Here is a 27,226-nt window from a genome sequence, read left to right as displayed (position 1 = left end):
TGAAACCACCTAACTGATGCCAGTAGGTCACGTGATGACAACATAGCCAAAGTAGGCTACGTCCACATTAAAGTTCTAACCTACACATTCATATAGGCTAGGCTACTATTTAAGGCCTGTTCACACCGGGACGAACACATATTCGCCGACATTTAACGCTTTGTGACTAAACAAAGGGCACCAATGTGAGTGTGACAAAAGCCGTAAAAGCGTAATTTTTGTAAAAAAAAACATCACAGGTTCGTTTTTTTGGTGGACGCGCCGCGTCAAAAACTATCCGACCAATAAGATTGGCGTTTTTGCTCAGGTGTCTTCTGAAGTTACAGTAAAACACAACTTGAACTTGGGGACGCTCAAACACAAAATGGTCTAGCTGACCACACATACGTAACGGCGAAGAAAATATATTCCAAGTAGCGTCTACACTGCCGGGAAAAAATAAGACGAGGAAGATGCAAGGCATAGGACTGTTTCTGTTTTACATTAAGTGCCATCTAATGTCAGGGAATGAATTTGCATGTTCACTCGGCTCATCGTCAGCGAAAATCGCTTGGGTGTGTGAACACAAAAAACGCTGGCGAAAAACTGGCGATATTCACCCCGGTGTGTACACCCCTTTAGGTATGCCTATTTTTTAGCGGCCATGAAGTAATCTACTTATTCAAAACTTATGAAATATGATTTTGGACACAGTCAGTAACTTCTTATGCTGAATAGATATCCTACCGTTTCACCTGTTTTTCAGAAATCTACATAATTGTGTGACTGCCTACACGTTGCATTCTCAGCGCTGCCGCAAGGGGCGCTTTAACGTAAATTTGCGTACGTTTTTTCTTCTTCCCTCAACTACTGTCATGGCGGAGCGACAGTTTGAAGAGAATCTTCTAAACAAGGTAGTGTCAAAAGTTATGTATATACTTACTTAAACGATATAACATCCAGTTATATGCATACATATGCAGACAGACATATGCATAGAACTGTATCGCCCCATTGCTCACTGAGGTTTGTCTTATAGCTCACGTAGCCTACTTGTAGCCTAAGTATGTTTCTGCCCTCAAACAACCAAGTAATTAAATAACCTATGAGACGGCAAAACCTTAAAGCTATATTTGTAACCCCACTGACTGTAAATCACAGTAATATAGTGATTTCAATTAGTTCCGTCTCGCTAGTGGCACCTCTGGTGTCTGAGTAACAAAAGGCCTTCTGACAGCTCTGTGTGTCCCCTCAGTTCCAGTGTTGCCGGGGCGCCCAGTCATGTTATTAAATTCACCACTGGCAGTAAATTCAATTATATCCAAATATATGGATGTTGATAGCTCCTGTTCTTTTTGTGGATGTGCTGATGAAACTTTTACTCATCTTTTCTTTCATTGTGATTCTACAAAGAAGTTTTGGTCTGACTTAAATTATTTCATATTCCATCCTCCCATGATGATTTATAACTTTTCTCTCAAGGATGTAATATGTTATTATGATAATAGTAAGGATCAATCTCTAATTCATGTGGTGAACTTTCTAATTTTATTGGGGAAATTTTTCATTCATAAGCAGAAATTCTTAGGCTCTCAACCCTCATTCCCTTTATTTTTAGTAGAACTTAAATTACTTTTCAATTCCCTTACCCTGATAGATAATAAGAAGTGTAATAGACTTATAGAGTGCTATGAAAATATATTTGGTAAGCTTCCCTGATATTATAGTGATTAATTTACCCAATGTTTATTGGCTGTGTAAGAGGAATTTACTATTTATGTATTCTGTGGCTAGCTATTTTTATTGTATTTTTATTTATTTATTTATTCATCTATTTTATTTAAATGAAATACTTGTAATGCGTATGTATGGATATGTTTGTGTGTGTGTATCCATATTTGTTTTTGTTTTTTTATGTTTATATTTTATGATAGGAGAAATTTGTTAACCTTTCTATTTCTGTTTGGTGTTTGAATGTATCTGACTAATTTTTGTAATTTACAATAAAAAAAAAAAAAAAAAAAAAAAAAAAAAAAACGAAAAAACGAAAGACGAAAAAAAAAAAAAAAAAGATACCTAGAGGGCTCGTGCGTTTGTCACTCCGTCATTGGGGATAAGGGCCCTGGGAGCTGTGACAATGCAATTTCATTTCTCCCTGCTTTTGTAATGCCAGAATGCAATAAAACTGTCTGGCTCCAGACAGACCGTTTTACTGACCTAAAATTCTAGTCCTGAAAACTATTAGTAGCAAAATGTCAGACTCTAAAATGTAGAATAATGGCGCCTTGTTCCTTTAGGTTTAGCTGTTGGACGCAGCAGCTGCTGGACAAGTGAGTCACTAACTACCTAAGAGGTAAAGCTCACATGTTTTAATGACTTAACCTATGCTGTTGGTTGGGCTACAGGTCAAATTAAAGATCGGTTTAATTTATTTGGCAATCATAATGTATGTGCTTGAGGTCTGTGTGTGAGTATTAAAGAGTCTATTATCTGTTAAAAGTTTATTGAGTCATTTTGGTTTCTTGCATTTGGTACAAGAATATTGAAGTGAATAGAGGTGGCAAAATTTTCCACTGTGGCCGGTTTTCAGTTTTGGTGGTTTTGCATGATTTGTTGGAAGCAATATCTGTATTCAAGGATTTTCCATCGCTATAGAAGTATCAAAAAAGTCTCAAAATCTTCAGTACTTTTAGCCCTTCTTTTCTTGTAGATAAGAACCACATGGATCTTATCATTTGTGTCTTTATTCAGGAATGATTAAGCAAACACTAACCAATTTGGTTTTGTTTAACCAGAATGCCCTTGTGGAGAGAAATGTATTCACTGGGCATATCAGCCCCACTGATGCATGGCATTTGCTTTAAATAATTAAATTTCTGGAAGTGTTCTGTATAGAGGTGTTTTGACTGAATTATGGCTGGCTTTTGCCTGAATTGAAAATCAGGAAGGTCATTCAGAAGGCCTGTAGTACAAAACTAAATGAATATAAATTATGTGATTTACTGCCCATTGATCAGAACTTCAGCTACTGATACAGACAAAAAAGCTGCAATATTTAGTATTTTTAACCTTCCAAGATGCTGTATCAGAACATTAAACAACTCCATCTTTTTCTTTCTTTCTTTCTTTCTTTCTTTCTTTCTTTCTTTCTTTCTTTCTTTCTTTCTTTCTTTCTTTCTTTCTTTCTTTCTTTCTTTCTTTCTTTCTTTCTTTCTTTCTTTCTTTCTTTCTTCTGAACCTTAAATGTATTTAAATAATGTAGAAAATTGTTTAAAATGCTATTTTATTACATGATGCAATACACGTGTGTGTGCAAATATTGACACATTTTATTTATTATTTTATTATAAATATTTGTAACTTTTACATTTATTTAAATTAAAATAGATAGATAGATAGATATTTAGGCTAATATTTGATATGCAATTAGGCTAATATTATATATATATGCATTTAGGCTAATATTTTTTATATATATATATATATATATATATATATATACACACACACACACATTTTATTTATTTATTTGCTTGTTTGTTTATTATAAATATTTGTTACTAAGTGTATTTCAATTGTTTTATCACTATTCTGTTCAAAGCACTATGATATGGACTATTATTTATTTATTTATTTTATTTTTTTTTTATTATTTTTTTTTTCTCTGAACCATACTTTTCTTGTTTCAGGTTCATTTTCTGAAAAAAGGTTGCATGGTTGTTTACGTCTTGAGCTGAACCTACTTCACATTGAGCATTAATAGGACAACTAATTACTTCCAATTAACATCGGCCTATTAGGGAAATCGATCTTGCCATCGGCAACGATTTACTACAGCTGTGGTTTATAAACATCAACGGCAAGGTGCGTCTGACCGATCCTCCTGGCCACATGTATTTCTACAGTCAGCACAAGCAAACAGAGAGTAAATAGAATCTTTTGTCTCTGTTGTATCACATTAAAGGTTGAGTAGGGAGTATGTGGGCTGGAAGCTACAGAAGCAGACAACACTTCTACCTTGCGTCCACTCTTTCTAAACATTTGATTTGTGATAACATCAGTGCAAGGTCATCGTTTAGCTGTTTGACACTATCAGAAGGCTGATGGTGGAACTAGCCTGGTTGTGGAACCAATATAAATGCATTTAAAACATTACAGCATACACAAAGACGCTGACAGTAAAGGCTGACTGTAAGGTCATTAGAGCCGGATCGATAATGTTAATGAACAGACAGTTGCAACAGCAAGTGTGACAGACCATTTAGATGAGCACCACTTTAAAACTATTAGATCAGCACAGAGACGCACGCACCCATGGGAAGAACTGTTTTAGGGAGATTTTTTGTTGGTTTATTCATGCATTTATTTAATTTTATAATATGGAGGTATGAGATAGAAAGCATTAATGTGCTTTTTTATTCAAGCCACACTGCTGATTACACCTAATGTATGCGGTTAATACGGTTACAACTGCTAAATTAATAAATGTATTTGTACCTTCCTCTGAAAGTAAATATAATGCTGTTTTTGAAGTGGCCTTAATGGACATCTGTGTCAGTTTGAGTTTTTACCCTTAGATGGCAGTCAAACGTTGTGCTTGGCACTCTGCATGACTGATGAATTGTAGTATATGACTTCAAATTTCCTTCTTAAAGTAACTCTAGTTTGATGGGCCTATCATAAAAGACACATTTTAGAAATGATCAGATCTGTTGCTGAAAACAATATATTTATATATCTTTTTAAGGGCCTCATACAAATACATGATATCTGGTTGGGCGGTCAGGTGGCGTGCTGACTATGTTTAAAGTACATTCCCCAGGGGACAAAATATAGCACACTTAAGTGAGCATTTATGTATGATTCAACTTTAAAGAAATGTATTGATTATTCTCTCCAATGCCCTGCCTCCACACGCAGGACTTTATGGTCTCATTCACAGGTTGCGTGTGGATTTTCTGTTGTGTCAGCTTGAAGAAATAATAAGGAATGCTTGCATGAAAGGAGATGTAATTATAATTACTTGCCACTTAATTAATAGCATTCTGTTCTCCATCTAGTCATGCAAGACTGGACTTTCATCAAAAAAATCTATGATGTAGTGTAAAGCAAATTTGTCCGTGGTCGCTGTATAGATGGTGATATATACATTTTTGACTGAAACTTTGACTTTGATTTTATCCATCGGGCTTCGAGAGGACACAGAAAAGTGCAGGGCTTAGTAAAATGTCCCTTGAGCATGCATAACTATGCTCCCTTGGCTAGAGAAAATGTGGACTCCCCAATGTTGGGACATCAGAGCATGTTGGCATGAAAAAAGCTTCCTAGTTTGCTAGTTTTACATAGGAGTGGACCGCTTGCCAGGCATGGTGGGCGAAAGTTTGGCGTCCTCTCAGAAGTGTGGACACCAAATCTTCTGCCATCTGTTACCGCTGTCACCAGTACTTTCTATGTAAACATGATTCTTCCTTTAAAATTATATGTTTAATGTTCCCTTTTGAGACTAATAGCCAAAAATAAAAATTGAGCTGGTAAACTTGAAGCCCACATTGTGGATTAAAGTTCTTGGCCTTTTCATTAGCAATGGCTAATAAACATGTACATTCAGAGCATGGTTTACCTGACTAAACAATATTTCCATCCAAATGTGTCACGTTTGTTCTTGTTTCATCTTTCTAGTTCAAGTGTTCTTGACTTTTATTTAGAAATTTGTATGATGATGCATCGGGCCCTGTTTACACGAGAACGCTCGTGGGTGAAAACGTAAAAATATTTTATCGGATGTTCCTTTCGTTTACATGGCGACGGCGTTTTTGAGGCTTAAAAACGCAAAAAAGTGAAACCACCCTCCAGAGTGGAAATCTTAAAAACGGTCCACCGCCGCGTTCCCGTGTAAACGGTAAAAACGCAAAAGTTTGCTTGACAGTGAAGGTTGCATGCAGGCACGTGGACTTGGTGTTGTTGTAGTATGCACTCCTAGCCGCCTGAAGTGTATTACTGTAAATTTTAAGTTAAGTCTGTAAAACCATTAACGTCCCTACCGTATTTTTAACGGTAAAGTTCTGGCAGCCACAGCTGCCGTTTTTTTTTACCGTAAAATTTATGGTTTATTTTTTATGAAGAAAAACTGCATACTTTTGAGTGTGAAGCAGAAGAGTAGACAGGCTTTGGGACATTATCACGTCTTTTACGGTAGCTCTCTGTCGTGTCCTGTCACAGTAAACTGGCCGGGCAATCATCTTTTCGACGATAAAATCCTCCACATTTCATTTAATTTCATTTCCTACCGTATCAGAGAGAAATGCAGTTGCACTCTGATCTGCAGTCGCGGCATAATGTTCCTGCATAATGGTGCATTTAACATTTAATGGCCGAACGGATCTTTGTGAAGGTCCACATTGTTATTGCAGATAAACTTTGATTAGTCACTCAAACCTTTATCTAAACCTCTCACCGTCGGGTGGACAATGTTTTGTAGTTTTTTAACACTTTCTACTTGTGTTTGTAGTCCCCCCCCCCCCCCCCCCAAAGCGCAATGGGTTGTGCATAATATTAGCCTTTAGAGTGAGCACGGATCCACACTTCTAAAATAGTAGACAATCCGGGGACTTCTGGCATACGCTTTTCAACATACCATGCTTTGGGACACACTTATTTCAATCTCGCATACTGTTTAGGATGGATAGTGTGGACATTAAGATGTGTTTTAGTCGTGTTTTCTGTTTTTGTCATGTGATTCCCCTTTTCCCCTCATGTCATCTTGCCACATGGCTTCTTCTTCTCCTCCTCCTCCTCCTCATACTTCCCTACTATGTAGTAGCCGGAAAACAGTATGTGACAAAATAAGTATTTCCGAATTTACAGTACTCATAAAAGAGTTGTCTGAAGTGTGCAAATAATGGACACTTTCCCACAAGGCCACGGCAGAGGATTTGTGAATTGCGATGAAGCGACCCAACCAAAGCAGGTAGACCACATTATAATGACAACATGGTCATTTGGATTACTTTCGTACTACACACAATCTTGATGCATACTATGCAGACAGCAAACTGACATTGAATCAACGTGGAAACGACGTCTCTCATGACATCGAAACAACGTTGATCTGGCATTGTTTTGCTCATCGAATTAACGTTGAACCAACATCAGACGCGGCGTTCTTCAAAGCTAAATGAAAATCGAAAATTGGTTTGCTTTCATAACGTTGAAACAACGTTGATTTCAAGTTGATTTTCCGTTAGTTTCGAAAGAATTTCAATCTGACGTTGGTTCAACGTTAATTCGATGAGCAAAACAATGTCAGATCAACGTTGTTTCGATGTCATGTTTCCACGTTGATTCAATGTCAGTTTGCTATCTGGGATAGAACTTACTTTTTTAGCACTCACAAAGTACTTATTCAAAATAAGTACCTACTCAAGTGAGTATGCGGTTTTGGGTGCAGCCTTCTTCCTCATTGGTTAATTATCTTGTTACATTGAGATTAGTTCTGTCTTTTCATTGGTTCTTGTTTGATAAGTTGTACTTTGTCATTGGTTTTTGTCGTTGTCAAGTGTTTCCCCATGTATTTAAGCCCTCATTGAGTATGCCTTTGTTGTGTATTGGTAACTTGTGTCAACCTGGTGCTATAGTCTCATGTTTCTCAAGTTATAGTCTGTTTATAGTCACTGTAACATTTTAGAGCTTTTCATTTGTATTTTGTAAAAGAGCATCACAACATTAGCAGTAGGCTACTAGCAAACACCTTATCAAAGTTTATCCCCAAAAGCCACATAGCTATTGCAATTCTTACAGTCCGTCCAAACTGATGTGACAGTGGTACAGTCTCATTACCAATCTAAGTACATTTTAAACTTAAATTAAGTTATCACTAACTGAAAAGAAAAAAAAAAACATAAATTGTATACATGGACAAAAAAGTGAGCCTATATTGCACAAGCTCCACTGACTGCCTTTAAAGGAGATTTTAACAGTGACTGACAGGAACACTTTGCTGAGGTTGAGCTTTGGCTCATAGTCTTCCTGTTTACCTTGATAACCGTCATTCTGTGGTGTAAACGTGTGTGAAAATATGTCTATGAGTGAATGTGTAAATCTTTATGAGCCCATCTGAGATGGTTTTTGTGCACAGTAATCCGCAGAAAGTAACAGTACATCTCAACGAAACAGACGGCAAACGCTCCAGACACCCACTATTTGAAGTAGGAAACTGAGAAACCTCAAGCGGCGTCTGCCGTGGACTGAAACTTCTTTCTCATTGTTCGGTGAATGAGTAAAAAATGTCGTTGAAACCTCAGTATGATGAGTCAACAGATTTGGTGTTGTTTCCTAAACGGTGACCTCTATTTTCTACAACTCACTTTTCAAATGGGACTTACTGAAAGGGGATGTATGACTAAGAATGATAACTGACAGATTGACAGTTACTTTAAGTGACGGGGTAGGAAAGCTTGACTTGTCTTGACTGCTTCTCCACTATGAGAACTACTACTATAACTGTAAAGAAAAAAAAAGTCAAATAATTTAATTTTATTCTTATTGTTTTGGTAACACTTTATTTTAATTGTCCCTTTTGACCATTCTGTTGACTATAAGTAACTTTGCGAATACATGTCAAGTTACTTATTCTTTCCCTAGCCCAGTCGTCTAATACTCATTCAAATGAGAGTTAGTAGACCTGTACAACATGTCAACTAACTCTCAATAGAGTATAGACTGTCTACTTACTATCTGACAACTCTTTATAGTGATGCTCCTCCAACAGACACTCTAACTATGCTACTAACATTGCAAATACATGTCAACTTATTCTTTCCCTAGCCCTACCAGTCTACTAATATACTCTACTAACACTCTAATGAGAGTTAGTAGACTTGTACAACAGTCAACTGAATGTGTTAAAGGGACCATCCAAATAAAGTGAAACCTATTTTTTTTTTTTCACATAAAATAATTTTAATGGGACCAATCCAGTGTCTCTAAATATTACTTTGGTCTGAATGGTTGGCAGTAAAGTGTAAAAGGAAACTTTTGTGGTATATCTTTTTAAATGTGTGGTTTTATCTTTTTAAACATTTTTAAACACCTAAGTCATTAACGTTATTATAATTATAATTTAATATTGTAATTAGAATTGCATTACTGTAGGATCATGACCTGTTGTCACACCTGAACATACAGGAAAAAATACAGAATAAATGGTAATGATTTAAAAGTATAGTGGAGACAAGAAGTTTGTGGGTTATTCAAAGCGCGAGTATTTTGGGGTTTGAGGAACACACACACACACACACACCATTGGCAGCTGACTATGACCTCTTCTGCCCCACAGCCTAACAGATTCAACCACACACACACCCTGGCACATACATTCAAGTGTTTTTTGCTCCAGTTGCCCTCTTTAATGACTTCAACATGGGCCTGCCAATATTTTTTATTTTAGGAATGGTTCTGAATCTTGCTCACAGCATGGATTTGCAAGGTAGGTTCATATCCTCTCAGGTTTAATCATTTTTGGCTTAATTTGAGCAGCTTGTATCAGGGGATGCTGTTGTATTTTCTGGCCCTTTTGAATAGCTTGCATATTAAATGGTAGGCTGTGAGAACAGATTGATTTGATAATTTGATTGATTCGACAGATTGATAATTTGAATATGTGTCCGTTTGTTCACACTGAAAAGACATTTCCAGAGAAAAATGGAGGGAATTACAATTTTCTGCAATTGTGCACCAAAAAATATCATTATTTCTTTAAATGTACATGCTATTTGATTAGAGACTATATTGTGTTATTGTAGCAGAATTTTAAGGAAGTGATGCTTATCTAATTGAGAAGAGCTGCATGCAATGAATGAAGATTCTTTCATAAATTCTGCTTTAGGCATTTCCCTTTCATTCTGAAACCAATGGGGCATGGAAACAATAAATTCTGTCTTGTATTTATTTAGAAAGTACTGGTGAAATTAGATCCCCAGAATTAAAAAAAAAAGTCAAACGTGGTTTAAATTGTTCAGTGTGTACAGTAGCAGAAAATAAAGTGAAATTTGTGTTTTTGTCTATTTCAATTGTGTTTTTTTTTTCTTTGTCTATATTTATAACTAAATCAGTGTAGTGATGACGCACTCAGCAGCTGTGATTTTGAAAACAGAATTGTGTTTGCATGTAATCAGTTAAATGACGATGAATCAGGTACAGTGGTATGTGTGTGGTTTACAGCAGCACGCAACATGTGTGTGAAAGACCTGTGTTGGAAAATCGTGTCACATGATTGAAAAACCAAAAACATCTGCTTCCTCTCGTGCAAAGCGACTCAATTTCCATCCCAGACTCAATGCATGCTGCAGCTGATGTAATTTTTTTTTAATCAGGGCCTTATGCATATCCTTTTAAACATTGTAAGTAATGTTGCAGATACATTGCATTTTTAAGATAATTTTAGCTTTTCTGAACAGTGTGAAATTGTGAATGGTTTTGAAAAAAAATTGTGAATTTCTGTATGGCTTTCTTTCTTCATTGGCACACAAAATTAGACATTTGAATAATGTGCTGCCTGCTCTTTTCCATCACAATGAAGGGAGACTGGATGCAAAAGCACCACAAAAAGTAGTTGACCTGACCTTAAGTTCAGTAGCCTATAACTTAAGACTTGCTGTGTATCACATAAAACTACTTTCTATTCTTTTGATGGTGCTTTTTGTTATTTTGGAGCTTGACAAGCCAAATCCCCATTAAATTTCAATATATGGAAAAGTGCAGCTACGACATTCTTCAAAATGTCTTCTTTTGCTTTCTACAATTAATGGTCATTCAGGTTTGAAACCACATGAGGGTGAATAAATAATGATAGAACTTCCTTCTTTTTTGTCTGGGTGAATTATCCTTTTACAAATGTTGTTTCTTAATCTACTCTGGGTTACATAACATGTCCTTCAGGATTCATTTCACAAAATGTTTGGGAGTGTTAAATGGACATGTCAAGAAATCTTTTTGTTGGCTGCCCTATCATGAATGAAGAAATCTGTCAAAGTTTATTAAGAGTGCCAAGTGCTGACAGTGCTTTATATATGTGAGGTTAGCAGGGGACACATTGAACGTAAATAACAAATAAAATTAGTTGTTACCATAATGATTACTGTAATGGACTCTGCCATGAAAACTTCGAGTAATATTGTTCCCCCTCCTTTTTATATACATAGATTCAGAGGCCAGAGACTTGGTTCTCAACCCAACTGTGACGGGGATTTTGGGAGAGGACGTCTACCTGCATTGTCTGTACACTGGACAAAGTAAAATCGCTTACTCCTCCTGGAACCGGCTGGATTCTTCAAAGAGGTCAAGGAAATTGGCAGGCTACAGTCAGAATAAGTCTTTCAACAGAGAACCCTTCGGTATCCCGGCATTTCCTACAAACCTTACCGTAAAGATAAACGTGACAAGTCTCGACCAAGAGGGAGAATATGCATGCGTCTTTAACTCTGATGAAGATGAAATAAAGGACACAATGTTTTTCAGAGTTATTGGTGAGTATGAATAAAGATTGAAGTGTGAAGACTGAATAAGCCACGGATTTCTGAATAGTTTAATAAAAATGAAATTCAAATTTAGTCATTCTCAAGTTGTACTGAACCTACTTTTCTTCCTCTATGGAACACGCACACAAATGTATTTTGCAAAATTACGTAAAATTACTTTTCCAAACAATGAAAGCAATAACAGTGAGCTGTTAATATGTCACTTTTTAAGACACGTCACGTCAGCCGTGACATAAAACATTGGAACAATTGAAATTGAAACCAAAGTCAAATAGTTTACATGTATGTTGTTTTATGTCAGTTTTGGAGCTTAAATGGCCAAGTCCCCTTAATTTTCATTGTAATTTGAAATTGTAAAAAAAATATGTATGACATGAAGGGTGAGTAAATTAAGACATTTTACATTTTTTGGGTGATCTATTCATTTAATTTTGAGATTACATGCATGCAAAACTCATCAGTATCTCTGTTTCGTCTCTAAGCTCGGCCTGATATTGACGTAACTGTGGAGAAGGAAGTTGTGAACAGGACCCTCTACCATGCTGTCACTTGCTCTGCCTCCAGTGCCAAGCCTAAAGCTGTGATTAGATGGGAGATCTCTGGTGCCCTTCCAAGAGATGACATATTCTCTGTGAACATGACTAATACAGTTCATCCCAATGGCACAACCAGTTCAATCAGTGTACTGCGCTTCCCCTTAATTATGAATAATGAGAGCACTGTTACCTGTGTGGTCAATCATTCAGCTTTTACTGAACCTGAAAGAGTCGACATTGAGGTGGACACATTTGGTAAGTTTGATGCAGGTAATCAAAAGAGATATCGTTATTTGGAGTGTCAGACAACATAAATTACTTTTCTGTTCTTGTGCATTGGAGTTTTTTTTATGAAACCTGAAAGGTAGAACTGAGAAATCAAGTTGGTATACTATCTGCACTTTGCGCCAGTGTTGCAAGTGTTTCCTGCGGTATTTGCAGCAGCTGTCTGACCACAAAAGTCACATAGCCTACTCTGAAGCTTTTCTTTTAGAAAACAAGAACTTAGGAAAACTGTGAAGAAAAAATGTCAGCACTTCTGTTTCTTACAGTTTATTACAGAACACAGGATATATTTTTTTTAAAAATGGCTGCTACCAAACTTTAGAATAGTGGTGGACTCAGCAAGAACTGTTCTCAGAGTTAGCATTTTTTGCGTGTTAGCAAGCAATTCCCTGGGATCAAGGCACATGAAACTGCTTTTTAAATGCAGAAAGTGTCATGCATCTTGATATATGCCCAGTTATAATGCTGTTCTCCATCATTTGTTCAGTTACTGCAGCTCTTGTTGATAGAAAATATACAACGAATATTCTGTTTACCTCCTGCCTTATGTTAGCGATAATAGCACAATTAATTGCAGTAGATTTTTTCACATGTAACAAATTTACTTATAAACATGCATACTTATTTATATATAAGACGCCATCTACAAAGGCAAATTTTACTTACAAAGTGGCATTTACGTAAACCGTAGGGTTTGGCCTGAAAAGAACAGCTTAATTTGAATACTCATGCGCTATTTCAGTGCATTTAGTGCCTAGCAAAACTAGATTGCATGAGTTTAGTGAATAGGGTTTTGAAATACTGCACGCAATAGTACCACTACTTTTTAGTGAATTTACACTTTGTTATTTCTTGAAACATGACATCTAAACCAATTGTCCTTGTTGGGGCTATAGTTAGCATCTCCAACAGCTTGGTAAACAGAAGGAACAGCTGATAAAACTCAGTTAAACTCAAATGTCAGCTTGTTTAACCTAAAGATCATGCTAACAGATACACGTCTCAGTTTTCTAAATAGAAAGGATTTGGAGGATTTTTCATGAACCTCCACTGTTCATATTGGCACTTTTCTTCTTTTTATCAGTTTCTCCTATTATGAGCATGGAGACCGTTCTGGTCCAAGAAGGAGGAGAAGACTTTCAAGAGGTCACCTGCATGGCAACAGGGGGGAGGCCAAATCCAAAGATCACATGGAGACTTCCTGAATTCAAAAACACACCATCTTTACTGAAAAATGAATCCAAATCAGATTCTGTTATAAGTTCTTACCGGTTCCCATCAGATCTGTATGAAGGGGAAAATATCTCTTGTGTTTTTGGCTACTTGTTTCTCCCTTTCATAAACACAAGGACAATCACTTTGCCAGTTTACTGTGAGTATACCAGCACAATTTAAACTGAATAGATACACATATGTACTGTCAACACAAGCGGTCTCTCACTTGTAAAACTTGGTTCCCTCTAGATCTTTCCTCACTTCTGCTGAAGGACGTTGTTGATAACAGTGAGAATCAGACTTCACTGGCGTTTGTGGTGGGGGATGCGAGCATTACAATCAGGATGGATGTTTTGGGCAATGTACCAAGTTATAAAATGAACTGTTCCAGGTAAGATTTATTAATAATATACTGATCCAACACAATGATAGTTATAGACAATTTCCTCCACATTATAAACATATTGGATTCTAGTTTATTTGCTACAGCATAAAGACACTGAGGCACGTTGTGAAATGCTTGCTCTGCGCTTTTGTTTCATTTAATCAAGGGAAGGCCTACCACTGCCTGAGGATGTGGATGTGGTTGGCAGTGATATCTTTATCAGAGGTCCTGTAGAGCTTCACCTTGCTGGACAGTATCTCTGTCAGGCCTCTTACCGTAGACATCAAGCATCCCTGCAATTCACAATTAAAGTGAATCCAAAAGTTATATTGCCAGGTATTGTATTTGCTGTAATAATATTTTATCATAAAACTGTATTCATATTTTACACTCTATTTACATTTTAAATATGTTTTTGTTTTTAGTGACATTTCCCCCAAACATCAGTTTGAATTTAGAGGAGAATTCAGGGTACATTCACATTGAGTGTTTGGCCTTCAATGCTGTTCCCGCTGCAAACGTGTCCTGGATCATTTCACCAGAGATGAATAGTACAATTCAGTCTAATGTCACATCCTATAATGGATCTTATTCAGTCAAAAGTGTCTTGACTGTGCCCAGCTGCATGGCACGCGAATATGTAGCTGAGTGTGTAGTCGACCATCCTGCTTTAATGGAAAAAGAGAGGCGGCAGATTGCTCTTCCTAAATGTGGTAAGTGTGCCACTGATAGCTGTAGTCATCATGAACAAAGCCTCTTTATTCTCTAAATTAGTTCTAGACGTTTAAACTACATGTAGTAAAGTTTATTTCTGAAGCGCTTTTCACAGTTAAAATCACAAAGTGCTGTATATGAGAAAGGTAAAAACAAGCTTATATAAACAATATAAAAAAAATTATGTACAGTACATATGTAAAATTAAAGTGACACTAGTTAAAACCCATCAACCAAAAGCTTTCTTAAATAAACAAGTCTTCAGATCTTTTTTAAAAGAGTCAACAGAGTCAGCCAGACACAGAGATGGGCAAGGCTGTACTTGTGAAATGGGATCCCCTATCATTTGTTGTATGAAATGTTTTCTATGTATGGCCACACATCTGCTGTCGTTTTTTGGTTTGTTTTTTCTCTTTTTTCTTTGATTGTTATGGCCCCCCGAGTATAAGCTTTAGAGCTTCTTTGGGGACCAGTTCACATACTTGATCATCTTTTTTTTTCTTGGCCTTAGTATATGTGAATAAAAATACTGAACCTGAAAAAAAAAAGGCCTTCCACAGTCTGGGGGCAACAGTAGGGCAGGGCTGTGCACCATTCTGAACCTAAATGGAAATGCCTTTTAAATTCGATTCCTGAATTTGAATTTCAAATTTGAATTTAATTCAAATTTAATTGTAATTGACATTCAAATACTCAACAAATGATCTAATGTTTTTTTATTGATGGATGGGCTGATGGATGGATTGATTTTGGTCTTTTTTGCAGCACCACCAAATATAACCTTGCAGTCTAGTATTAAATGGGACAGTGGCGTTGCATATGCATGGCTGGTGTGTTCAGTGCAGAGCCAGCCTCCAGGAGCAGCCATCAGCTGGGCCGTAGACTGCCATGGCACTGACAGTGGCTCTAGTGAGTTCGTAATGAGTCAGCCTGACTTTCAGCGGAGTCATTTGATTGCCGTCCAGCATGTGGCACCTATTCCTATTTACTCGCATGCCGGATGCAGTGTAACCTGTGTGGTTGATCTTCAAGGGTTAGAGAAACCAGAGAACAAGACTATTGACCTCCCACGCTTAGGTAGGTTTTTATTATTACATTAACCCTAAAAACCCTCTTGAGCTGAAATGTATTAATTTTATTACATTAGGAAATTAAATGTCAAACCATTAACTGACCTAATTGTCACTGTATATCACTGTAAAAGTTAAGCTTAATCAACAGCAGTTGGCATAATAATAATAATAAATTTCAATTTCGTGCTGAATAAAGTACAATTCATATTGCACTGAAAGACGCCAAATGATCAGATTACAGTACGTCTCAGACATCCCACTACTGACAAATGCCAATTAAACATGTTCAATTAGTGAAAACAACCACTGATCTACACCAACAGACAGCGAAAGCCTGGCGTACGTGTCTGTTGATGTTGGTCGGTGTCGGACGGTGTGATGAGAATTGCCCTAAAAGGAGTAGTCACTTTTAAAAAACTTTCGCTGATAATTTACTCACCCCCATGTCATCCAAGATGTCCACGTCTTTCTTTCTTCAGTCGAAAATAAATGGTTTTTGATGAAAACATTCCAGGATTTTTCTCCATATAATGGACTTCAATGGGAACCAAATGGACGAATCTTTTCCAGAGTCAACTCGTTCATATCGTTTGTTGAAAAAACCGAAAAAATTGTTCATTTTGATAAACGAGTTCGAACAGGAGGGTCACGAACGCGCATCACAACAGAGCAAGGCGACCATTTGAGCTTATAAAACCTAAACTTTGTTTTTTCTTAATTAAATGAGCGATCGTTTCGCTTGATAAGACCCTTATTCATCTTCTGGAATCGTTTAAAGCCCTTTGAACAGTTTGCAGTTTGCACTGAAAGTGTCTTTTGGACCTTGAACAGTTTGGTTCCCATTGAAGTCCATTATATGGAGAAAAATCCTGGAATGTTTTCATCAAAAATCTTAATTTCTTTTCGACTGAAGAAAGGATGACATGATATCTTGGATGACATGGGGGTGAGTAAATTATCAGGAAAAGTTTTTTTTAAAAGTGAACTACTCCTTTAAGATTATATGGCTAATAAAAAAACACTGGTCGATACATCAAGTAATGAAAACATTTTTGCTATTAGGTCCGTCTTCAAGCCGTGTGTTTTTGGGCGAAGAGAGATACACACATATTTGGCATGCTGTGTGCCAGTATAGCGGCGAAGGAGTGAAACCCATCATATCCTGGGTCCTTCCTGGTGAAGACACCGCAATTCCAGCAACCACTGAGTTCAAGTATGACGGAATTAAAGTAGAAGTCAATTCAACTTATAAATTTGAACTCAGTCAGTATGAGGGAAAGAATTTGATATGTCTGATCCAGAACAAGCTCGGCAGGGATGAGAGACTGGCGATTCGTGTTCCAAAATACTGTAAGTGTTTCGCAACTTATAAAATGGTGATTGGCATGAATTCTGGCTCTTCATTTCTGGTTAAATGTATTTTATTTGCTAAATGTAATCTGTTGTTTCTTCCACTCAGCTATCTCATCTATTGAGGTTGTAAACAAAACCACATTTGGTCGTAGAAGTCATGATCAGCATGTGCATCGAATAACATTGCAAGAAAACCTCCCTAATCAGAAGATACTTCTCAGAGCCCACGGCAATGCATCATCATACAGGACGACGTGTTACAGGTATGTTGAGTCATGCATGTTTAAATAAGGCACAACATACTTAAGAATTCATATAGTGCCCATCAAAAAACTGAAAAAAAGGTGCAGTACCACAGCACTCTCTCTTTCTTAAAGGTTAAATGGCACATTGATTTTTCTTTTATGTCAGACACCCAGAGGGATAAATTGAGAAGAAAAGGGCTAGTTAAGGTTTTCACAATAATGTTTCACTGCGTCAGACTGTGAAATTCTAGAGTATTCGTTTTGCTTGAACCATCACATGCTTTTACTATTATCACAGGGCAATGTTCCCTTAAGTTTGTCATTTTTAATGAACACTACCACATTATCTTACTCACACTCATTTCATCCCAAACTTGAATGATTTTCTATGAAGCACAAAAGAAGATATTCAGCAGAATGTTCATGCTGCTCTTTTCCATACAATGAAAGTGAATGGAGACAGATGGCGTCAAGCTACTGTCAATTAAAACCAAAACTACATGTATTACAAATTGTTTTTGCTAATTAATATAACGCTTAAATATTAGCTAATAAAAAAGTACATTAGAAATGTTCCCTTAACAACTAACTGAAATCAGGGAAGTAGTAAGTAAAATTACTAAAACTGAAATGAAAATAAAGCTAAATAGAAATATTTATTAGAATAATAATTAATAATAATAACAAAAATGATGTTGTGATGATGTTCCATGAGCGAAAGAAAGTCAAAGAGGTTTAAAATGACATGAGGGTGAGTAAATGATTGCAGAATTTGCAGAACTTTTTCAATGCCCATTGTAATTTGTTTTATACGTGCTGATGACAAATGAACCAACATTTTTCTCTATGTTTAATCTATTAGTTTAAACAGAGTTTAAACAATGGTGTGTGTGTGTTTTTTACACGCACACCATTGATTTTTTTTTCTCTGAGCCATGCCTCTGAATTGTTCTTATCCCAGGGAGGATGGGTCAGCAGCACACACTGTTGCCATGGCATTAGTTTTTACAGAACCAGTATCTGAACTGGATGCAGGACTGTACATATGCCATGTCTCGTACCATCACCACATGGCTAAAGTTTTCATTCGTGTGGATGTAACCAGTGAAGAGACCAAACACTGTGAGTTTTGCACATATCAGCCCTAGTCTAGATGATCAATATCGGTATATAGATGTGCTGTGAATTAGCTCAGAATTCTATGTCTGATTTTCCAGTTATATTCATCACCATCTGCTTCACGTCAGCCGCTGCAATCGCCCTCATCTTGATCATCGTTTTGTTTGTCCTCTGGTGAGTAAAGTTGCTTTCTAACAACCTTTGGGGGCGGCAGTGGCTCATGTACTGTAGGTTGTCTACAACCCAGAAGGTTGGAGGTTCAATGCCCGATTCCACCTGACCAAGTGTCGAGGTGTCCATGAGCAAGACACCTAACCCCAGCTGCTCCCGATGAGCTGATTGGTGCCTTGCATGGCTGACAACGCCGTCGGTGTATGAATGGGTGAATCTGAGGCAGTATGTAAAGCACTTTGGTGGCCATTGGATCTGTGAAAGGGTCATTCACCATTTAGGTACAATTTAGTTTTATATTCCCATACAGGTGAGATTAGTGGAGGCAAACAGGAAGCAAGGTATCTTACCTAGACCAATAACATGCATAGTGTTCATAAACAGGATACATGGTGGGTTGTGCAAGCTGGCAGACGAAAAACCACATCAACCACTACTCTCCTATTCACAAGACATAAACAGATTGTTCATGCCTCAGTGGTAAAGACTGATGATGTCAATTAAATTTGCAAACGTGATGCCTTTTTTGTTGTATAAAGAAACAGACCTATATAAATTAACATCTTATCCAATTGTTATTTCTTTCTAGTAAAAGTGGGAAAAGTCACTCATCACAAAAGGTACTCAAAAGTGTTTTATAATTCATTTGTCCAATTAGATATCATTGGCTCATTTAAATCAAGTATTACATTTTTATTTGTTTATTTAAAACAGAAGAACAGGATCGAGCGCGAGTCCCTTTCAGCTCTAATGCAGGACCCTCGTTGTCCAGAGAGGACGGGGCTTCCAGGCGAGGCTGGGCCGCACTATGCTGAGCTTGTGCACTATTCGATTGTTTTAGATGTTAAAAGCACTGTGTGAATCGCCAGTTGGGTTTATATATCAGTTTTTGCACATAATTTTAGAGTTCAGGCCAGCTTGGGTGCATGCTTTCACAAAGGGGAACATACCTAGACAATCATTCATTTTCATATAAAATAATATAACTGGTAATGAAAGAGAAATTTTTGATACGGAAATTTCACTTGGGGTCTCAGGCTTTTGGACACCACTGTATATTTACATTGGAATTGACTTCCTCAATTACCAATACCGATTGTAGGGCAAAGTCCCAGATTTAAGTAGCTTGGTATTACTTTCAGCATTATAATTAAGTAGCATTGTGAGCACGTTTGTAATAAATGTTTTCCGATCTTTTTAGATTGTTATTTTGATCTGATTTGCACAGACATATACTTTACACGTCTGGTTGATGTCTTCTATCTTGTTGTAATTTCAACTGGACTTGTAGTGCACAAACTGACTGAATCTGTAACGCTGTAGCACCCTCTGGTGACCGTGCAGTATATGGTGAGTGAATCTATACATCTGTGAAGTACTGCAACTGTCCAGTCTGATTTTTTTTACTACTTATATAATACTTGTATATTTAGTCTTTGTCTGAATAATGATCGGACTTATGTGTTGCTGATGTTCTGTTGTAAGATGATTAGGTGAAATAATGTCACTGTCACTGTGATAAAATACTTGACCAATTAAAATACGTATCGAGTCAGTTTGTTTTGCAGGTAAGTGCTTATTCCAATTATAAGCAAATATATAACAATTCCACACAGCCTTTCACAAATCACATTAAAGTTTTTTTATACAATGGATGTTCCTGTTACATTGATTTACAAAAGTTACAAATACAATGTCAAGAGGATATTTGCCCCTTGTTTTAAACTGAATTATTGCTGATAAAACTTTTCATACACACTACACAGTCCAACCATAAAGCAAACTATTTACTTTATGCCTATTTATCGTTTCTTGTACAGGCAAGGTTTCAGCTGAAGTCCAGCTATCTTCGCATCCTCTGTTGCTGCATCTGTCTTTGTGAATTCAAAAGAGTAGAAGTGGCTGTTTTCGGTATCCTAAAGAAAAATGAGTGGAAATAAATAGCTTGCATTCATTAGATAGTAAATTGAAGCTACATTTCGATGTACACATCTCCATTATTTTACTGAAAAGCTGAGGAACATTTTATGTTAGAGTGATTGATAATATATTCCATTATTGATTTGCATACTTGCAGAACAGCACAATCCTAGTCTGCAACACTGCAAAGTTGGCCTGACTTTCCATCCCTAATTCAGCATTAGACCTGCAACTAACAATCATTTATGAAAATTAAGAAGAAGATTATTCTAATGATTGGATAGATTTTGTTTGACAGCTGTCCTATTAATTTTACACGAGACGACAATGTTGTTAAAATGATGGCTGTTCACTCGCTGATTAAAACGCTGTATTATGCATGCAAGGCCAGTAGTTGGAGATGTCACTTTTTAAAGAAACAATACACGCATCATACTTGTATGAAACACACATGGTATGTTATACAAGTTTGTATGAACAATTTCCTCTGCGTCTGAAATGTCATTGCGATACATTGTTTTCCTGTAGTTTGAATCGACCGCTCTTCCGCCCGTTACGTCACGCCCATTTTCAGATGCGAAAGTACATTTTTCTCACAAAAAACAACTCGGGAGCCTCTGTAGCGTATTTATATGTATATTTTAAAGAAAATCTAGTTCCTACATTATTATTCTATACATTGACTCGTTGGGTCCTCTAACCTGGAATATACTCTTTAAATGCCATTTAAAACAGTATTGCAGCAAACAATCCTTTATCAGGGTGTGGGAAAATTAACACGCTGAGACACTCTAGTATGCAATTCTTTCATACACGGTCACCTGACCATTAGGTCTTAGGATTCGGTTTTTCATTGCGCACGACACTAATATCCATGGGAAGTTGACTCAGGCTTCCCCTCGCTACAACCAGGCTGTACAAATCTAAGTGTTAATACATGGTAATGACTTTATCAGTTTATTAGTTAAACTTGATGCAATCAGCCTCCGAATTCGTTCTCCGATGAATAGAAATTTCAAAAGAACAGCGTTTATTTGAAATAGAAATCTGTCACTTTTAATCGATTTAATGCATCCTTAATGAATAGATTGTTAAAAAATCTTTCTAGCCCTAAACTTTGAACAGTACTGTACATACACTGGAAATAAACAGAACATTACCTTATTGACTATCTTGAAGCCCAGCCTTGACAGTGCACCAATGAACGAACGTATGTTTTCAAATCTGCTAGCCACTTCAGCAATTTTAAGAACACCCCTGTTTTGGAAAAGAGCATATATAAAGGCTGATGTTAGACACACAACGGGTTTGGGTTTTTAAATAAACTTTTTAAAGGAATAGTTAATATCAATAATATAAGGCAATTACCCCATCACCAGGACTCTGTTTGCTTCTGCTAAAAACTCTCCCAGATTTGTCCCCATCAGAGAAAGACAGAAAACAACGATATCTACTGTAGAATCACGGAGCGGGACCTGTGAAAAGTAATAAACAGTGCTGCCTTTAGTATTTTGACTGCATTACAAAATCAAAAGCTTTATTACTATAATAACAACTTACGTTTGCCATGTCACATGCAGTGGCAAGATCACAAACCGGCGCCAAATCAAAAGAGTGTACTTTATTCTTTACACTCCGTGCAATTTTACAGTCACCACAACCGAAGTCTGCGACAACTAAAGAAGGTGGCCTGAAAAAAAGAAAAGGAAATTTAGCAACATCCAAAAGGAAAAAAACCTTCAAATGTTGTATTATTGTAATCATGGAAGATCATTCCACGTATAACCACTGTGGCTGAAACCATAGTGGACGTTACTGAGTGCACTCATTCTATCCCACATTGCACTGCAATAACGAATGTACAACCGATGTACGTTCAACGGCTGTCCGAAATCGCTCACTTGTTTTCATTCACTCCTTCAAGTGAACAGGATTTGATTCACTTCAAGTTATTTCGGATTCAACCTGTGATTTAATTTAGACAATTCTGGCCAGATCTTTTAAAACGAACAATTAACTGTAGAAAAAAAAAAACTATAGAAGCTATGACAAAAGGATATTATAAAGCAAAGTGTGATGTGAAAGTATATTATTTTCTATTCTTGCTATTTTTTTTAAAACATTGTATAAATAATAATAATAATAATAATAATATATATATATGCACACTTATATTCACATATCATACCAAAATATACTACATGATTATTAAAAATTTTATTGTTATTACTAAAAACAACTGTATAAATAAATAAATGTATATATTTAGATGCTTAGAAGTCTATGATTGGATCATTATTGAAATGAGTTTTATGTTTCTAGCATTTTAAATGTTTGGCAACCAACTCTAATTGAGGGAGTGTGTAACTTTTCATTTCTTAAACAACCATGTAGAAGACATATCATGGCCATATTCCAGGATGACAATGTCAAGATTCATTAGGCCTAAAATGTGAACGCATGTTTGGGAGGGAGCATGAAGTCAAATTGATGCGTCTCTTGATGGAAATAACATCACAAGAGGTGCATCAATTTTTGGGGTCAAGATCTTGTATTGACAATGCAAGAGTCGAAGACTCTCTGACGTCTACTCTAGTACATCTCAAGACTTTCAAAGATTGCCAATCCATGTGTGAAAGTGATTCTTCAATCTTCATGCTCCCTCCCAAACATTCTTTCACAATTTGAGCCTGATGAATCTTGACACTGTCATCCTGGAATATGGCCATGATGTATAATCCTACATATAGAAATCAACAAAAAGCATGTTCTCTCACTTTTGACAAATATAGGAAATGATCGAATCCACAGGGTTTGTGGGCCAGTGGGCAACTTGTCTTGTGTAGCCCTTGTGGTAAACCGCGATGGCCTCTGGGTCCTGCTGAAACATGCGGTTGGCCTCACGACTGGTCGACGTGTAAAGCAGCTCATTGATGTAGCGAAATCGACCGGCTTCTAACTGCCTCAACATCTTTGTCCTTAAAGCAGATGAAGGGTCAGTTGCCATCTGCTCCTCATCACTCTTCAAATTCACTTTTGTGCATTTTGGTTCTTCTGGTTTCTCTGGTTCTTCTGTGGCTTTATTACTATCATCAGTATGACTCAACTTTAAAATACGAGCCAATTTCTTTGCCTGTAATTGTGATTTTTTCATTATTTTAGAAGGTTTCTCTTTTCCGGCCTCTTCATGTGAGATGTTACCGTTGCTAAGAGAGTGATCTGCTATTCTGGAAGTTTTATCTGTTTTAAAGTCTTTGCAATTTTGAACATCATCTGTTGCGGAGGAAGTACCATTCTTTCCACAAGACTTTTTCGTTTTTTTGGAATTTTGTTTCTGCACTTTCTTGGATTTGCTGATGTCGTGTGTTTGTACTAAGGGTTCTTTCTTTTCATTGGCTTCTTCGACACCTGTCAGTTTTTTGGACTTTTGTTTCTGCACTTTCTTGGATTTGCTGATGTCCTGTGTTTGTACTAAGGGTTCCTTCTTTACATTGGCATCATCGACACCTTTCGTTTTCGTAAGATACTTGTTCTTACAATGTCTTTTGTTCTTCATCTTGTTCCTCCACTGCTTTCTGCTTAGCTTTGTCTCTGCTTGACTTTTATTTTCCTCCAACAGAGGGCTGACTCCTATATCATTCTTATCTTTTCTGGACTCTTGTGACCCCTTAGAACCTGCAAACACAAATTGATGTGAAAAAGTCAGTCATGTTCAAGATGGTTGACCAATTAAATTAGTAGCACATGCGCTTACTTATTCCTTTCACGACCTTCTTCATTAGCTTCTGCTTCTTCGTAGGCGTTTCAGGTGAATCTACTTTATCTTGCTGCTTCCCTTCATTATTAGCATTAGACCTTCTTTTACGCTTTTTGCACCTTTTCTTTTTCGTTGTCTGGACTTCAGGAGAGGCGTCTTTCTCCTCGTCACTATCCTCAAAAACTTTCTCAATTTCCCAGTTAGGAACTGACCCCAACGTTTGCAAGGTTCTCAAAAGACTTTTTTTAGCCACAGACTTATCCTGTTGGGATAGAAGTGCCAGGTGAAAAAAGAAATTCAAGTACAAACCTCTTAAATAAGGGACAAAAATAATAATACCTTGCAGGGTGCAGGAGACACTTTAACAGTGTGAGATGCTCCATCTGCTGATGGAGAATCAGTCCATTCCTCTTCAGCAAACATGATTGCAAACGCTGCTAATATTGGATAAACACAGTAAACCGTAATAAGTTTATAGAGTCGGTAATCTAACAGTGAACACTTTTGTGACTGCTTATCTGGTCAGATGGTAAAACTGAACGTGCTGATGAGAGAAATTAATGTTCGCACATCCCCCAAAACATACGACAGTAGTATTCTACAACTAATTTCAGATTAATTTACGTTTACACCGTACTTACGTCTCACTCACTCTCTCACACGCGCAAAGCACTGACACGTGTTTTTGTGTACATCCGGGTTACAGTGACGACTTCCTTTCTACAGGGATGCTGCTGTTTAAATGCGCTCAATCATGGTCCATTATATTGTCAGAAAGTGAGCAAATTTGGAAGTTGGTTAAGTTTAACTAATGAATTGAAACCAATGTAATTACCATTCTAACCTTTTTTTTTTTTTTCACAGTCTATGGTTTTAATTCTTACAGTTTGTGGTTGAAGCAATTGGGAGTCGGACTCGTGTCCGCGTGTCGGTTCTTTCGAACGGTTCGTTTCAATGAACCAGGATTTCATGACACACGGTAACGTTAGAAAGAAAGAGAACGAATTCGGACGCTGATTGCATAAAGTTTAACTAATGAACGGATAAATTCATTACCGTGTTAACCACGTTTTAACACTTTGATTCGTAACGTTACAGTCTTTGGTTGTAGCGAGGGGGAGCCCGAGTCATTTTCGCGAGTCGGTTCCTTTTGAACAGCTCGTTATAATAATTATAAATAATATCAGTGAAACTCGACCATTCTGTTCAAACTTCTCACTGCTTTTAGTGTCGTGTGTCCCCATCACATTTTAAGCAGATTTTGTCTAGGCTTGAATCACCGATTTCAGCGCGTAATCACAGATTTTCCTCTAGATGGCGCCATTTGTTTTCGTTTCACCCACCGTGGTTTATGAAACAATTGTATTAAAAATCTGGCCCTTTATCAGATTGTGACTACATTCGTTGCAATATTTATTGTGAGAAAACTAAATCTGACAACTTAATATAGGTAGACCAGTGTCCCCAACCCAAACGACATAAAATGAGCCAGTTCAGTTCAGCAACGTTTGTCGCTTGATTTGTTCACATCCGTTACTGTAGCTTCAAGCGGCGGAAGTGGTCGAGTTTATTATCAACAATGGCGTCGCAGCAGATGAACACCAATAATGCTCAGATGGGCGTTCAACAACCGGCTGTTTTACAGCAAACGCAAGCTCAACAGCTCAGTCAACAACAAGATTTTGACCCCGTTCACAGATTCAAAATGCTGATTCCATTGCTCAAAGATAGTTTACAGGTTTGTTCGGTGTATTCCTTTAAGCATACGAGCTAACAGTACTTGTTTGAGATAGAAACTACCTTTCATTTACAATTTTTTTGTTTTCAGAATGTCATGACCATTGCTTCATTAAATTTTGGGCATAATACTGCTATTGACAACGGCTTAAGAACAACAGAGTAAGATCCCATTTTAATTCTTTCTGTAGCCTATTGTAATTGTCAATTTATAGAAAGTTCTCGTGTGTGTGTGTATATATATATATATACACACACACACAAACACACATGTATATATATATATATATATATATGTGTGTGTGTGTGTGTGTGTGTGTGTGTGAAGGACTTCAGATGCAAAAACCTCATAAAAATTGCATTTTTATTTTTTAAATCTGCTCTTATCAGTGACATTTCTGAAAATAAGGCATTTCAATAATTGATTAATACAATTTTCAATGGCATTTGAGTGCAATTACTGAATCTAAACATAGCCTAAAAAAAATATTCATAAAAAAAACGCCAGACTTCGAGGTGTTTGCATCTGAAGTCTTCACATATACATTATGGAAAATGTTATGGTTGCATAACACACGTTTTATAATATATTATAAAAAATATATATATAATATATATTTCACCTCTCTTAATGTAGGAAAGGTAATGATGCAGCAATTCAGCGGTTTGACAAAAGTTTAGAAGAGTTTTATGCTCTCTGTGATCAACTGGAACTCTGTTTGGTAAGGAATTGTTGTGTTTCTGTTGAATATGTAATTCAATTACATTTTATTAAACTGATGATTTCGATTTAAATCATGGCTCAACTTCTTTTCTGCAGCGGCTGGCCCACGAGTGCCTCTCACAGAGCATCGACAGCACAAAGCATTCTCCAAATCTCGTACCTACAGCCACCAAGCCAGACACGGTGCAAACCGAGTCTCTATCTTACTCTCAGTATCTCAGTATGATAAAATCACAGATTTCATGTGCTAAAGACATTCATAATGCTCTTTTAGAGTGTTCAAAAAAGATTGCTGGGAAAGGTCAGGGGGCTTGTAATTAGTAGCTGTCAATTCTGTTTAGCCTCCTTTTTTTGTTTGTTTCGCATAACTTTGATGCTGATTGAAGAATATATTTTTTGGTACTTTCAATTCTGTTTGTCTATTTACTACTGTGATAAATGTACTTCTACAATTAAACTGAGTATTTTTGAAAGGCTGT

At 36.8% G+C, this 27,226-nt stretch overlaps 3 protein-coding genes across 8 annotated transcripts; 2 read left to right on the top strand and 1 right to left on the bottom strand.

Annotated features, from left to right (window-relative positions):
• The first annotated feature begins 870 nt into the window (after positions 1–870).
• LOC120478743 (uncharacterized) lies at positions 871–20,141 on the top strand. Of its 3 annotated transcripts, XM_039670848.2 has the most exons (15): positions 871–893; positions 2,277–2,332; positions 11,178–11,501; positions 11,996–12,304; positions 13,419–13,706; positions 13,799–13,940; positions 14,101–14,270; positions 14,360–14,647; positions 15,414–15,725; positions 16,784–17,071; positions 17,181–17,337; positions 18,281–18,441; positions 18,537–18,612; positions 19,199–19,229; positions 19,324–20,141. In XM_039670848.2, the coding sequence occupies exons 3-15, from the start codon at positions 11,483–11,485 to the stop codon at positions 19,468–19,470; spliced, it is 2,388 nt and encodes a 795-aa protein (XP_039526782.2). In that variant the 5' UTR covers positions 871–893; positions 2,277–2,332; positions 11,178–11,482; the 3' UTR covers positions 19,471–20,141. The 3 variants fall into 3 exon arrangements, with proteins under 3 accessions (XP_039526782.2, XP_039526781.2, XP_088977499.1); XM_039670847.2 differs by lacking the exons at positions 871–893; positions 2,277–2,332 and adding an exon at positions 9,274–9,463; XM_089121373.1 differs by lacking the exons at positions 871–893; positions 2,277–2,332; positions 19,199–19,229; positions 19,324–20,141 and adding exons at positions 9,274–9,463; positions 18,686–19,168.
• On the bottom strand, positions 19,509–25,014 carry rrp8 (ribosomal RNA processing 8). Of its 4 annotated transcripts, none has more exons than XM_039670849.2 (8): positions 24,928–25,014; positions 24,626–24,723; positions 24,284–24,548; positions 23,307–24,204; positions 22,090–22,219; positions 21,898–22,004; positions 21,690–21,786; positions 19,509–20,525 (listed from the first exon to the last, which is right to left on the bottom strand). In XM_039670849.2, exons 2-8 carry the CDS (start codon positions 24,707–24,709, stop codon positions 20,412–20,414), a joined length of 1,695 nt encoding a protein of 564 aa, XP_039526783.2. In that variant the 5' UTR covers positions 24,710–24,723; positions 24,928–25,014; the 3' UTR covers positions 19,509–20,411. The 4 variants fall into 4 exon arrangements, with proteins under 4 accessions (XP_039526783.2, XP_039526784.2, XP_088977500.1 ...); XM_039670850.2 differs by having other exon boundaries at positions 24,626–24,720; positions 24,928–24,949; XM_089121374.1 differs by lacking the exon at positions 24,928–25,014 and having other exon boundaries at positions 24,626–24,915.
• Positions 24,964–27,220, top strand: med29 (mediator complex subunit 29). The gene is made up of 5 exons (XM_039670851.2): positions 24,964–25,063; positions 25,151–26,024; positions 26,115–26,185; positions 26,661–26,745; positions 26,844–27,220. Exons 2-5 carry the CDS (start codon positions 25,866–25,868, stop codon positions 27,066–27,068), a joined length of 540 nt encoding a protein of 179 aa, XP_039526785.1. The 5' UTR covers positions 24,964–25,063; positions 25,151–25,865; the 3' UTR covers positions 27,069–27,220.
• Positions 27,221–27,226: the final 6 nt, after the last annotated feature.

The sequence above is a fragment of the Pimephales promelas genome, chromosome 16, assembly GCF_988280905.1.
Source record: "Pimephales promelas chromosome 16, fPimPro1.hap1.1, whole genome shotgun sequence".
In the NCBI taxonomy this organism is placed as follows: domain Eukaryota; kingdom Metazoa; phylum Chordata; class Actinopteri; order Cypriniformes; family Leuciscidae; genus Pimephales; species Pimephales promelas.
Note: the sequence above shows the minus strand (reverse complement) of the source record. Positions and strands in the feature narration are given on the sequence as shown.

Coding starts and splice junctions, on each gene's coding strand:
- LOC120478743 (XM_039670847.2), top strand. CDS start 9,397: ATGGGCCTGCCAATATTTTTTATTTTAGGAATGGTTCTGAATCTTGCT. Junction 12,305..13,418: donor CATTGAGGTGGACACATTTG/GTAAGTTTGATG, acceptor TCTTTTTATCAG/TTTCTCCTATTATGAGCATG. Junction 19,230..19,323: donor AAAGTCACTCATCACAAAAG/GTACTCAAAAGT, acceptor TATTTAAAACAG/AAGAACAGGATCGAGCGCGA.
- med29 (XM_039670851.2), top strand. CDS start 25,866: ATGGCGTCGCAGCAGATGAACACCAATAATGCTCAGATGGGCGTTCAA. Junction 26,186..26,660: donor AACGGCTTAAGAACAACAGA/GTAAGATCCCAT, acceptor CTCTTAATGTAG/GAAAGGTAATGATGCAGCAA. Junction 26,746..26,843: donor ATCAACTGGAACTCTGTTTG/GTAAGGAATTGT, acceptor TCTTTTCTGCAG/CGGCTGGCCCACGAGTGCCT.
- rrp8 (XM_039670849.2), bottom strand. CDS start 24,709: ATGTTTGCTGAAGAGGAATGGACTGATTCTCCATCAGCAGATGGAGCA. Junction 24,205..24,283: donor GAAGGTCGTGAAAGGAATAA/GTAAGCGCATGT, acceptor TTGTGTTTGCAG/GTTCTAAGGGGTCACAAGAG. Junction 22,005..22,089: donor CTGCATGTGACATGGCAAAC/GTAAGTTGTTAT, acceptor TACTTTTCACAG/GTCCCGCTCCGTGATTCTAC.